The sequence below is a fragment of the Falco peregrinus genome (assembly GCF_023634155.1).
Source record: "Falco peregrinus isolate bFalPer1 chromosome 12 unlocalized genomic scaffold, bFalPer1.pri SUPER_12_unloc_6, whole genome shotgun sequence".
Classification (NCBI taxonomy): domain Eukaryota; kingdom Metazoa; phylum Chordata; class Aves; order Falconiformes; family Falconidae; genus Falco; species Falco peregrinus.
The window spans coordinates 1-12,422 of NW_026599554.1; the positions used below are offsets into that span (position 1 = coordinate 1).

At 67.2% G+C, this 12,422-nt stretch overlaps 3 protein-coding genes across 3 annotated transcripts; 2 read left to right on the plus strand and 1 right to left on the minus strand.

The window, feature by feature from the left end:
- The first annotated feature begins 3 nt into the window (after positions 1-3).
- On the plus strand, positions 4-1,887 carry RDH8 (retinol dehydrogenase 8). The gene is given in 9 exon segments (XM_055793227.1): positions 4-45; positions 48-143; positions 145-157; positions 243-268; positions 270-423; positions 503-596; positions 680-863; positions 1,427-1,567; positions 1,569-1,887. Coding segments are annotated over 9 exon segments (834 nt in total). The 3' UTR covers positions 1,653-1,887.
- A 582-nt stretch (positions 1,888-2,469) lies between these two features.
- Positions 2,470-8,763, plus strand: LOC101923740 (uncharacterized). Its single transcript, XM_055793230.1, is given in 14 exon segments — positions 2,470-2,760; positions 3,234-3,404; positions 3,487-3,537; positions 3,539-3,592; positions 3,862-3,912; positions 4,016-4,186; positions 4,636-4,712; positions 4,812-4,919; positions 5,005-5,128; positions 5,225-5,303; positions 5,385-5,514; positions 5,595-5,752; positions 6,258-6,857; positions 7,496-8,763. Coding segments are annotated over 14 exon segments (2,922 nt in total). The 5' UTR covers positions 2,470-2,742; the 3' UTR covers positions 8,626-8,763.
- A 213-nt stretch (positions 8,764-8,976) lies between these two features.
- Positions 8,977-12,335, minus strand: EIF3G (eukaryotic translation initiation factor 3 subunit G). Its single transcript, XM_055793229.1, is given in 12 exon segments — positions 8,977-9,071; positions 9,193-9,263; positions 9,265-9,300; positions 9,418-9,548; positions 9,646-9,753; positions 9,864-10,053; positions 10,144-10,248; positions 10,486-10,545; positions 10,796-10,884; positions 11,006-11,098; positions 11,539-11,588; positions 12,223-12,335. Coding segments are annotated over 12 exon segments (969 nt in total). The 5' UTR covers positions 12,243-12,335; the 3' UTR covers positions 8,977-9,055.
- Positions 12,336-12,422: the final 87 nt, after the last annotated feature.

Genomic DNA, 12,422 nt, shown 5'->3' on the forward strand with positions numbered 1-12,422 from the left:
ACCATGCGGGACCTGCGGAAGAAGGAAAAAACTGGAGGAAGCGGCGGGGGTCGGCGCTGGGAAAGACGTTGAGCATCCAACGCTTGGATGTCTGCAGCGACAGCTCAGTGGCCGAATGCATCGGCAGCATCCCGGGGGGGCGGGGTGGATGTCTTGGGTGAGCAGGGGGGACCCCGAGGTGAGGGGGGGGGGCTACATAGGGTGGGGAGGGGTCTCTGAGCTCCCCCTCTCTCGCGTCGCAGTGAATAACGCCGGCGTGGGGCACGTGGGGGCCGGTGGAGAGCGTCAGCGTGGAGGAGATGAAGCGGATTTTCGAGACCAATTTTTTCGGGGTGGTGAGGATGGTCAAGGCGGTGCTGCCCGGCATGAAGGCGCGGCAGAGCGGGCACCTCGTGGTTGTCAGCAGCGTCATGGGGCTGCAGGGTGAGGTGGGGGAGGGGGTCCCTGGGGGGGGGGGATGGGTGTCATCTGGGGGGGGTCTTACCCCGTTCCTCCCCATAAGGCATCGTCTTCAACGATGTCTACGCCGCCTCCAAGTTCGCCGTCGAGGGCTTCTGCGAGAGCCTGGCCGTGCAGCTGCTGCAGTTCAACATTTTTGTGAGCGGGGGAGGGGGCGGGCGGGACCCCAGGGGGGGTTAGGACCCCCTCCCCGACCACCCTCCCCTCCCCGCCCCCACAGCGTTTCCATGGTGGAACCGGGTCCCGTCAACACGGACTTTGAGCAGAAGCTGATGGAGGAGGTTTCACGCTCCCAGTTTCCCGGCACCGACCCGGCCACCCTGCGGTATTTCAAGGAGGTCTACCTGCCCGCCGCCCACCAGATCTTCGCCACGCTGGGGCAGAGCCCCGACGCTGTGGCAGAGGTGTGGGGCTGACAGGAGTTGGGGAGGGGGGGGACGGTTCTGAGGGACCTGGGGGGAGTTCTGAGGGACCTAGAGAGGCTTCTGGGGGATCTGGAGGTCTTCTGAGGTATCTGGGGGGGCTTCTGAGGGACCTGGGGGGGCTTCTGAAGGATCTGAAGAGGTTCTGAGGTATCTCGGTGGGGGCTTCTGAAGGACCTAGGTGGGCTTCTGAGGGATCCGGAGGGGGTTCTGAGGGATCTGAGATGGCTTCTGAAGGACCTAGGGGGGGTTCCGAGGGACCTGGAAGCGGTTCTGAGGGACCTGGGGGGGTGTTTCTGAAGGATCTGGGGGTCTTCTGAGGGATCTGGAGGCCTTCTGATATACGTGGGGGGTCTTCTGAAGCACCTGGGGGGTCTTCTGAGGGATCTGGGGAGTCTTCTGAGGGATCTGGGGGATCTTCTGAGGGATCTGGGGGATCTTCTGAGGGATCTGGGGGGGTCTCCTGAAGCAGCTGGGGGGCTGTGGGAGCCACTCCCAGCCCCACGCCCACGCCCCCCCCCCCCCCCCCCCCCGCCCCCCCCCAGGCCATCGTGGCGGTGATCGCAGCCCGGCGGCCGGCTTTCCGCACCCAAACCAACCGGCTCTACACGCCGCTGGTGGCCCTCAAGTACGCAGATCCCTCGGGGGACCTCTCCGTGGGGACCTACTACCGCCTGCTCTTCCGCTAACGGCCCCCTCTTCCACTTCTGCATGGGCGCCCTGCGCTGCCTCACCTGCGGCTGCTTCCGACGGAGGGTCACCCCCGTCTGAGCGGGGAGACCCCCCCCAAAGGGGAGCTCGGTCCCTGGGTGGTGGGGAGGGGGTGACAGCTGCAGCCCCCCACCCCCCAGCGTTGCTCGTGGCAGGATAAAAAGGTGGGCACCGGGGGCTGGATACACCCCCTGGGGTGCCAGAGCTGGAAGTGGGGGGGGTGTCCCCCAGCAGGATTGAACCCCGGTGGGGCTGAGCCTTCTGATGGATGGGGAAGAGGGGGGGGGGGGGTTGGGGAGCCTGGGGGTGGGGGGTGCTGGGGGACTGGGGAGCCCGAAGCGGGTGGTCTTGGGGTGTTGCAGTGGTCTCTGAGGGGCTTCTGGGGGACCTGGTAGGCTGGGGGGGGGCTCCCGGGGGTCTCTGGGAGTGGTGGGGAGCCTGGGGGGAGGTCTAGGGGATGAGGGGGGGTGGTGTCTAGGGGACCTGGGGGTGTTGGAGGGGATCTGGAGGGGACATGGGGAGCCCTGGGGGGGGACCTTGGGGGAGTCCAGCGGGGCTCCGGGGGACTGGGGGAGCCCGATGGGTCTCTGGGGGGGCTCAGGGGTGGGTGGGGGTGGGGCTCTGGGGGGCCTGGGAAGCCCAGAGGAGCTCTGGAGGGCCTGGGGGGGGGGGGCTCTGGGGAGCCGGGGGGGGTGGGAGTTAGGGGGATCAGGAGGGGGATCTGGGGAGCCCAGAGGAGCTCTGGGGGGGCTGTGGGGGACCGAGGAAGCCTGGAGGAGCTCGGGGGGGCGCCTGGGGGTGCTGAGGAACCTGGGGGCTCTGCAGTTCTCCAGTAAAGTCTGTGACTTGGCCCCCCACACCGCCCCTCGCACTGACCTTGGCGCCCGCCGGGGGGGCGGGGGGCGGCCCCGGCCCCTCAGGTCTCGCACCGGGGGGTCCCCGCCGTGCTGCGGGCCCGGCGGGGGAAGCGGCGGGAGCGGGGGAGGGGGCGAACGGGCCGCGGAACCGCGGGCGGAACGCGGGAGCGGGGGGAGGGAGCGCGCCGGGCAGGGACCGGCCGGAAGTGGCGTACCGGAAGTAGCCGGAGGGCGCGGGACCGGCGCGCCGGAAGTGGCCGCGGCCGCGTGGTGGAGGGGGCGACGGCGGCGAGATGGGGCGGCCCAGCAAAGTACGGGCCGGGGCACGGCGGGGGAGGGGGGCTGGGCCGAGACCGGGGGGGCTGGGGGGCCGGAGGGTCCCGGCTGTGCTGGGGAACGGGGGATCGGGTCCTCCGGGGGGGTGGGGGGTCCCGGCTGTGCTGAGGAACGGGGGATCGGGCCCTCCGGGGGGGTGGGGGGTCCCGGCTGTGCTGGGGAGCGGGGCGTCGGGCCCTCCGGGTTGGGGGACTGAAGGGGATGGGGGGAGCCTGGTTGCCCCAGAGTTGGGGGGATCGGGCCCTCGGGGCGGGGGCTGAAGGGGATGGGGGGGGGGATCGGGCCCTCCGGGGGGAGGGGGATCCGGTTGCCCCAGAGCTGGGGGGATCGGGCCCTCGGGGTGGGGCTGAAGGGGATGGGGGGGCAGGGTTGCCCCAAGAGATGGGGGATCGGGGCCCTTCCGGGGGGATGGGGGAAGGGCTCAGCCCCCCCTCCCCTCCCCCCCCAGAGCAAGCACCAGAAGCAGGAGCGGGAGGCGGCGCGGCAGCGGGCGCAGCAGGCGTTCGGCACCGTCCCCCACTCCTTCGTCTTCCCCCGCGGCCGCGTCGGCCGCAACGTGCGGCAGCTCCTCACCGACGTCCGCAAGGTGATGGAGCCCTACACCGCCCGGGCCCTCAAGGTCAGCTCCTGGGGAGGGGGGGGGGGGGGGGGGGCACATCCTGCTCGGCTTTCCATGGGGCTCAGCCCCTTCTGCGCCGTAGGTGCGGAAAAACAATTCCCTGAAGGATTTCGTGGCGGTGGCTGGACCCCTGGGGGGTGACGCATTTCTTGGTCTTCAGTAAATCCCCTCCTCCCAGCATCAATTTTGTGAGTAGCGCCCCTCCCTCCACCACCCCCCCACGGGCCGGGGGGGGGGGGGGAGGGGGGCTGCGTGCCCCTTCCCTGCTTTTTTGTGGGGTGCTCTCCCCCCCAATCCTTGGCGGATGCAGGTGATGACAAAAAGCCTGTTGAGCTCACGCGGTGATTCTGTTCAAAGTAAACGCACTGATGTGTCTGCTGGGGGGGGGGGAGGGGGCTGCATGGCGGGGGCTCCCCGTGGTGCTGAGCACAGCCCCCCCCTTGTCTCCCCCCTCCAGAAGCTTTTCCGGCTGCCTGGTGGCCCCACGCTGACGTTCAAGGTGATGCAGGTGGGTGCTGGCAGGAGCCCCCCCCCCCCCCCCAAGGGCACGGAGGGCAGCGCCCAGCCCCCTCCTCATCCTCCTCATCCTCCCATCTCCCCTCCCCCCCCAGTACTCCCTGATCAAGGACGTGGTCTCGTCCCTCAAGCGGCACCGCATGCACGAGCAGCAGTTCACCCATCCCCCGCTGCTGGTCCTCAGCAACTTCGGTCTCCAACAAATCCAGCTCAAGCTGATGGCCACTATGTTCCAGAACATGTTCCCCTCCATCAATGTCCACAGGGTAAACGAGGAAGGGGGGGGGAGGGGCGTTGTCCTGCCTCGGTGGGGGTGCGACCACCGTGGTGCTGAGCGCTGGAACTGGGGAAGGATGGGAAGTTGCTCAGAACTGGGGAAGGATGGGAAGTTCCTCGGCTGCATCCCGGAAGAGGGAATACAAAAGTGGGGGAGGGGCAGGAGGAAGATCCCGAGGAAGGGATGTGGAGGGGGGGAGGGTGCCAAGTTTTTCCCCCTGGGATCGCCAGCTGAAATGTTCTTCCAGTCCCTTCGTTCCTCCCGTCTCGCTGCCTTCTTCCTGCCTCACTTCCTTCCATCCCCCTCCCTGCTCTCCTGCCTCCCTCTCTTCCTCCTGTCTCTTCCTTCCTTTCATCTCCCTCTCTTCCTCCTGTCTCCCTTCCCCTCCCTCCTTCCTTCCCGTCTCCCTTCCCCTCCTCCTCCTTCCCCCTCCCCCAGGTCAACCTCAACACCATCAAGCGGTGTTTGCTCATCAGCTACGACGCGGAGATGGAGCTCCTCAATTTCAGGCATTAGTGAGTGTCGGTGCCCCCGATTTTTGGTCTGGGTGGGGGGTTGGGGGGCTCCCTGTGCCCCCTGTCCCAGCGCTGACCTCCCCCTCCCCCTCCTCGCAGCAGCGTGAAGGTCGTGCCTGTGGGCGTCAGCAAAGGCCTGAAGAAGCTGCTGCAGGAGAAGTTCCCCAACATGAGCCGCCTGGAAGACATCAGCGAGCTGCTGGTGAAGTGCGTGGGGGGGGCACCTGGGGGGACACGGGGTCCCAAAGGTGCTTTCCAGCCCCTCCCCCAACACATCCCTGGCCCTCGGCAGGGACATCAACCTGTCGGAGAGCGAGGCCGAGCAGGATGGGACCCACAACGTCCTGGAGCTGCCGCAGGCGTACGCCGGCCGAGGCAACATGAAGGCGCAGCAGAGCGCCGTGCGCCTCACCGAGGTCCGTGCCAGCGGTGACGCCGCGGCTGCTGTCACCCTGGGGGGACGCAGCCGAGCCTGACGGGGGGGGCTTTTCCCCTCCCCCACTTCCCCGTAGATCGGACCCCGCATGACTCTGCAGCTGGTCAAGGTGGAGGAGGGCCTGGCGCAGGGCAACGTGCTCTACCACAGCTTCGGTAAGTGCCAGGGAACGGCAGCCCGCGGGCCGGGGCCGGGGCCAGGGGCCTCATCCTGCTCTCGCCGGGGGGGGGTTTCAGTCCATAAGACGGAGTCGGAGGTGAAGGAGATCCTGGCGCGGAAGGAGGCGAAGCTGCAGCTGAAGGCGGAGCGGCGGCGGAAGCAGGAGGGGGACGTGGAGCGCAAGCGGCGGCAGCGCGAGGCGCACAGGTGGGAGCAGCGCGGCAGCGGATGGGGTGGGCGACGGTGGGCAGCTCGCCGAGGGGGCTGAGTGCCGGGGGTGCCCGCAGGGAGAAGAGCCTGGCGGGGATCCGGAGGAAACGGCAGCAGGAGGGCGACAGCGATGCTGAGGACCCCGGCGCGCCGGAGCAGCAGGATGCGGCCGAGCAGTCGGAGGAGAGCGATGCTGAGTATTACCGGCAGGAGGTGGGCGAGGAGCCGGACAAAGGTGGGTCTGGGGGCACCGGTGCTGAGCCCCTCCCTCCTCTCTTGCTGGTGGGTCTGGGGTGTTGCAGTGGTCTCTGGGGGGCTCCTGGGGGACCTGGTAGCCCAGGGGGGCTCTGGGAGTGGTGGGGAGCCTGGGGGGAGGCCTAGGGGATGAGGGGGGCCTGTCTAGGGGACCTGGGGGTGTTGGGAGGGGATCTGGGGGGGGACCTTGGGGGAGCCCAAGGGGGCTCTGGGGGGCTCGGGGGGGACCTGGGGAGCCCGAAGCGGGTGGTCCTGGGGGACGTGGAGGTGCTGCAGTGGGCTCTGGGGGGCTTCTTGGGGACCTGGTAGCCCAGGCGGGCTCTGGGGGGGCTCCTGGTGGATGATGACGCAAAACCTTTGAGCTCCCCATGATCTCGGTTCAAAGTAAACGCACTGACACCCCTGTTGCCCCCCCCCCGCCGCCCCCCGTCCCCCCTAATTTTTGCTGAAACATTTTTTCTTCCCCCCCTCAATTTCCCCCCAAGATCTGTTCCCCGACCGCACCAAGAGGAAGCGAAACTCCTCGGGCGCTTCCCGGCCGAGGAAACGGCGCCGGCGACACAACCAGGAAGAGCATCCTGCCAGCCCCAGCCCCCACCCCACGGCGCTGGGGAAGCGACGGAAGGGAGGCTCAGCACCAGGGAAGCAGCGGAAGGAAGACTCGGCACCGGGGAAGCGGCGGAAGGGAAACCCGGCGCCAGGGAAGCAGCAGCGGGGAGACTCGGCACCGGGGAAGCGGCGGAAGGGAAACCCGGCGCCAGGGGAAGCAGCAGCGGGGAGACTCGGCACCGGGGAAGCGGCGGGAAGGGAGACTCAGCACCAAGGAAGCGGTGGAAGGGGAACCCCACGCCAGGGAAGCAGCAGCAGGGAGACTCAGCACCAAAAGACTTGCGGCACCACGGCAGGGCCCGGCCGCGGGTGGCTGGCCGAAAGCCGCACCGCGGAGCAAAGCACCCAGCAGCCCGGGAGGGCACCGGTCCCAGCTCTGGCCGCGCTTCCTCAAAGCCAAAAGGACGAGGGGAAGCTGCTGACCAAGGGGGAGAAAACGATTTTCCAGCGGCCCGGCCGTGCCAGGAAGGGGAAACGCTGAGACAGCAGCCGCCAGCCACGCGCCGGGACTGTGGGGGGGGGAAGAGGAAATGCAACTCTCGCCTTTTCCTACCGACTCCTGTGCAATACACACCCCTTTGCCGTGACTGTCTGTGGCTGTGCTGGGTTGGAGGGGGGGAAAAAGTGGGGGTCCCCTGAGCTCTGGTGGGGGTCTCCCCCACCCAGGGTGCCCCTTTCGGTGCTGTCACATCAGGGACAGGCAGCCCTGGTGGGGAAGGAGCCCAGCACGCAGCTCCTTCCCCTTCCTGGCCACGCCAGAAGGCAGCTGCCCGAAGAGGAAGTGCTTTTCCCTCCCTGCCCCCCCCCCCCCAACTTCCCCAAAACGGCGCAGGAGGTGCCCCCGTGACCGCCACCAAGAAGGGAGGGACAGGAGAGACCGGCGTAGGGCCCCGAGGCGGAGGATGGGGGAGCAGGGGCGCGTGGTGGGGCTGGAGGCAGGAGCAGAGACCCCCCGCCTGCCCCCCCAGGAGGGCTGCTGGCGCCCCCAAGAGCTGGGCAAATTGTCAGGACAGAGGGGGACAGAGAAGGGGACGCATTCTGTCCCCACCATGAGATGAGGTGGTTGTCATCCCCCCCCACGGCGGGGGCTCGACTCACCACTTCCCCTACGCAGATAGTGAGCAGCCACTGCGCTCCGCACCGCGAACCTCCCCCAAAACACCCCCCCCAAAAAAACAAACAACAAAAAAGCCCCAAAGCAACAACCTTGGGGGACTCCAGGAGGAACCCCCCGAGATGACTGCCCACCTTGGCCCCTGCGGGAACTTCAGCAGCTTCCAGGAATCGGTGTGGTCGGTGCTGGTGGTGCAATTCTTGCTGGCGCTGGCGGGGAACGGCGCGGCCGTCTACCATTTCGTCAGCCGCCGGCGATCCTGGCACAGCGGCGTTGTCTACTCCTTCCACCTGGCCCTCAGCGGGCTGCTCTACTCCCTCACGCTCCCGTTCCTGGCGGCGTATTACTACCCGCCCAAGGACTGGCGCTACGGAGCGGTGCTGTGCAAGCTGGAGCGTTTCCTTTTTCATTGCAACCTCTACGGCAGCATTTTCTTCGTCGCCTGCATCAGCCTCAACCGGTACCTCGGCATCGTTCACCCGCTGCGGGTCCACGGGCGGCTGCGGCCGCGCCACGCCAAGGCGCTGAGCGCCGGCGTTTGGGTGCTGGCCGGGGTGCTCTCAGCACCCACGTTGTATTTTGCGGAGCTGGAAGAAGCGGAAGGCGTGAGGAAGTGTTTGGGGAGCGCAGCCCTGTGGCGGCTGCGGTGGTTTTATCCCTACAGCCTGCTGCTGGCGGCGCTGGGCTGCGCGCTGCCCTTCCTGCTCACCGCCTTCTGCCACGCTGCCGTTCTCCGCACCGTTCTGCACAATCCTCACCTCAGTCAGGTGGAAAAACGGAAAGTGGGCCTGCTGGTGGGGGCGGGAGTGGCTCTCTACGCTTTTTCCTACCTGCCTTACCATGTTTTTCGTAACCTCAACCTGTGGCGTCGCCTGTTACCGCCGGCAGCGGAAAACTGCGCCGTTTCCAGCGCCATCCACGCCACCGCTCAGGTCTGCAAGATCCTGGTGAACCTCAACGTGTGCCTGCACCCGCTGCTCTACGCGGCGCTGGCCGACACGCTGCAGAGCTGCTGCAGCACCGGCGGCACCGACGAGGAGCGAGCCGAGCACGTGGAGCTGCGGCCGGCAGCACCGCAGCCCCCCCCGGGGTCCCCGAGGCAGCTGGTGCAGCCGGTGGATGGTTTGTAGGAAGCGTTTCCTTCCCGGAAAGGGTGGTTTGTAGGAAGCGTTTCCTTCCCGGAAAGGGTGGTTTGTAGGAAGCGTTTCCTTCCCGGAAAGGGTGGCAGGAATGTGGGAAAAGCAGGATTAAAGGCAAAACCGTGAGCACGGCCTGGTGTGGTGCTTTTTTGTGGCAGGGAGCTCCCTTTTTCCTAGCTGAAAAGCTGGGATGAGCCGAAAAAAACATGAGGAATGGCGGGCACCGTGCCCTTTCCCGCGTCGCTGCTGTCCCCACCGTATGCCTGGGGACAGGGCAGGGGGACAGGGATGGAGTGACACCCCCCACCCCCAGCCCCGCAGCAGCTCAGAGCGACACCTCGGTGCATACCAGACCGTACGTCTTTATTTAGAAGTGCCGACCACTCTCGCCAGAAGCCAGCGCGGCACCGGCATGGCAGGTTCAGTTGGTAGAGGGTCTGCGGGGGGAGGAAGAGCGGGGTCAGGAGTGCGCAAGGAGGGAGAGGGGGGGGCCCACAGACCGCCCCCCAGCAGGACCAGGGCCCCCAGTCCCCCGAGTTGACCCCTCCCAGCACTTACTTGGCCCATTCCACGTTGAGGATCAAGTGGTCGTAGCCAAATCCGGAGACGCCAGCAATGGCGCGGGGCCGCGTCCTCGCGGCGGTGGAAGCTGATGAAGGCAAAACCCTGGGGGGGGGGGGGGGGGGGGGGGGGGGAAGGAAAGCGAGGAGGGTGAGAGGGAGCAGGGGGGGGTCTCCTCCACTCCCCTGAAGGGGGAAACCCACCCCCGTGCCCACCTTGGACTGCCCCGGTGGTCTTATCCTTGGCTAAATAGATCCTTGAGATGGAACCGAAAGGCCGGAATAACTCCTGGAGATCGGTCTCACGCGTGTCCTCGGACAGGTTGGTGACACGGATCGTGGCGTTGTCGTCGGCTGGGGGGGAAGGAGGAAGGTGACAGTCGCTGGAGTGGCCGTGGGGGAGCAGGGAAAGCTGCTCACCCCACCCCCACCCAGGCCAGGCTCGCCGTACCCCTGCGGTTGGGCTGCATGGACTCCCCGCGGCGGCTGGCTCCGTCTCGCAGGCTGGGGGGGACGTACTTGCCCGTCTTGCTCTGCTGAGCCTGCACCGGCTCCGGCTCTGAGGGCAGGAAAAGCGTCAGGGAAGAAGAAAGGCTGCCCACAGGTAGCCCCCTCCCTGCGCCTCCCCCTCCCCTCCCCAATTTAGGGTAAAGGCATAAACTGCCCCACCTCCGGGTAGTTTCTCCTTCTCGCCTGTGGACAGCCCCAGCTGCTCAGCCAACTCCTTCTGCATCGGCCCCAGCGTGTCCTTGTAGGGGCAGCGGGTGGTCCAGTGGTCGCCCTTGCAGATACGGCACGAGACGATCTTCTGCCCCTTCAGTTTGTTCATGGGATCCTCTTCCTCCTGGCAGTTGAGATCCTGGGGGACAGGGAGAGCCCTGAGTCCCATGGGATGCGCCACGCACCCAGGTATGGCCTCACCGGGGGGCTCCCACCACACCCAACCCACCTCCTTGCTGGTGATGAAGGTCATGAAGACATCGTCACTCACGGTGGTGGTGGCCACGTTCGGCCCGGGGGCGTCAAACTCCGAATTCCCAAATTTCTTCCAGTTCTGAGGAGAAAACAGGGAGGGGGAAAGGAGGGGGAAAGGGGGGGGAGGAGGGGGGTGGCGCTTGCACGGCATGTCCCTGAGCCATCACTGAGTGCAGAGCAGGGAAACGCTCCCCACCCAGGGGTCGTTGGGAGACTGACAAGGAACGGACGGAAGTGGAGGGCTGGGGGATGAAGCGGTTCCCGCTAGAGCGCTGATTTCCCTCTCTCCCTCTCCATTCCCACAGGAAATACTCACCTTCCGGCGAGCCACCGCCTTGGAAGCCTTCCTGGTTTCGATGCGGAAGGTGCGGATGATCTGTAAAAGCACAAAAGAACCGATGGCTGCAGGAGGAGGGACGAGGACGCGCCTCTGCCCCACACGGGCCACGTTTAGGGCTGCCCGAAGGCACCGAGCCAAAACAGGGCTCTGATGGGATGTTCCTCCTGGAGCTGCCCCACGCGCAGGCAGGGATCAGCCCCTGTGCCGGGACAGACTCTGGGAAGGGAAAAAAGGAAGCTCAGCAGCAGGAAGGAGCCAAACCAGCAGCCCGGGACGCGCTCCTCACCTTCACCTTGCGCCCATCCTCTTCCTCACGATACTCCGTGATGGTTTTGATGTTCCCATTGATAAGTTCCTTCGGGGAAGGGAGCGGGCCTGCAGGGAAGGGGGGAACAGTGGGATGGTGTCCGGGGGGGGGGGGGGGGGGGGGGGGGGGGGGGGGGGAGGCGGGGAGTGGTAGGAAAAAGCCCCCCCAAGCCTCTCAGCCAGTTCTCACCTCCCTTCAGCAGCTCGGCCTCAGCGCTGAGGCTGCCGCCCAGCACCCCAGGCAGGGGAATGTCCTTCAGCAGCTCGCTGGTGATGCATTTGTCTGCGGGAAGACGAGGGGGAAAAGTCACCCCATCGCTTGGGGTGAGCCCAGCAGAGGGGGCAGGAACCCCACGTCCTGGCACAGCCTCTCCCCGCAGGGAGGAGGTGCCCCGCTCTCTCCCCCAAGCCCAGAAAAAGGTCAAAGAGCCGGAAAATCTCGACTGCTCCAAGTCCCCGGGCTTCCTCAGCCCCTGAAAAGTGGGGGAGCAAGGGTGGGGAGCTATATCCTGCTCCTTATCCTGGGTCAGGCACGCTCTGCTCACAAGACCAGCCTCTGAGAAGAGCCAAGGAACCTGTTTTGAACCCTGGATGAGGAGCAGCTGCGTCTCTGGGCTGCAGCAGGAGCAGCAGCTGCTCTTTTTCTCCAGGAAAATCCTCCAGTTGCCGGCAGGAGGAGCAGCAGGAGGAAAATGGGGAGGGAAGTGGCCTAGAGACACTCACCGTCCTCTCCACCCTCCTCTTCCACCTGGTCGGCCCAGCTGGGCTTGGAGCTGTGGAAAGAGCAGAGCCTCAGACCCGCCACCCTCACCGGGCCTCCTGTGCCCTCGCTCGGGGAACCCTGCTAACCCGTCAGACCCCAGGGTGCTGCCCCCTTCACCCCAGGGTGCTGCCCACTTCGCCCCCTTCACGTTGGGGTGCTTCCCCCTTCACCCCGGGCCCCAGGGTGCTTCCCCCCTTCACTCCCTTCGCCCTCTCCTCCCCAGGGTGCTGCCCCCATCATCCCGGGCCCCGCGGTGCTTCCCCCTTCACGCTGGGGTGCTGCCCCCTTCACCCCGGGCCCCCAGGGTGCTCCCCTCTTTGCCCCCTTCATCCTGGGGTGCTGCCCCTTCAATCCCTTCCCCCTTTGGCCCAGGCCCCTGGGTGCTGCCCCCTTCGCCCCGGGCCACTGCCCCTCGCCGCTCCTGCCCCAGGACCTCCGCTGCCCCCTTCCCTTCACCCACCACAGCCCACCCGAAGGCCGCCCCGGGGCCCAGCAGGCCTCACCGGGGGCCAGGGCCCAGCAGGCCTCACCGGGGGCCAGGATCCGCCAGGTCCCCCCCTCCCCCCGCGGGGCCCGCCGGGCCCAGCCCAGGCCCAACCCCCCAGACCCCTCCAGGCCCCCCGGGCCCGTCACCGTCCCCTCACTCGTAGTCGCCCGTCGGCATCGCGCTCGCACCGCCCTCACGCTCAGCGCCCGGAAGGAGGCGCCACACTTCCGGCGGCGCTGCGCCACTTCCGGCGTGTGAAGCGGAAGGGGCGGAGCCGAGGGGGCCGCTCTGCACGCCGGGAGGCGGTTGCTAAGCAACACCTGAGTGGTCCCGCGAGGCCGAGGCCTAGGTTAGGCC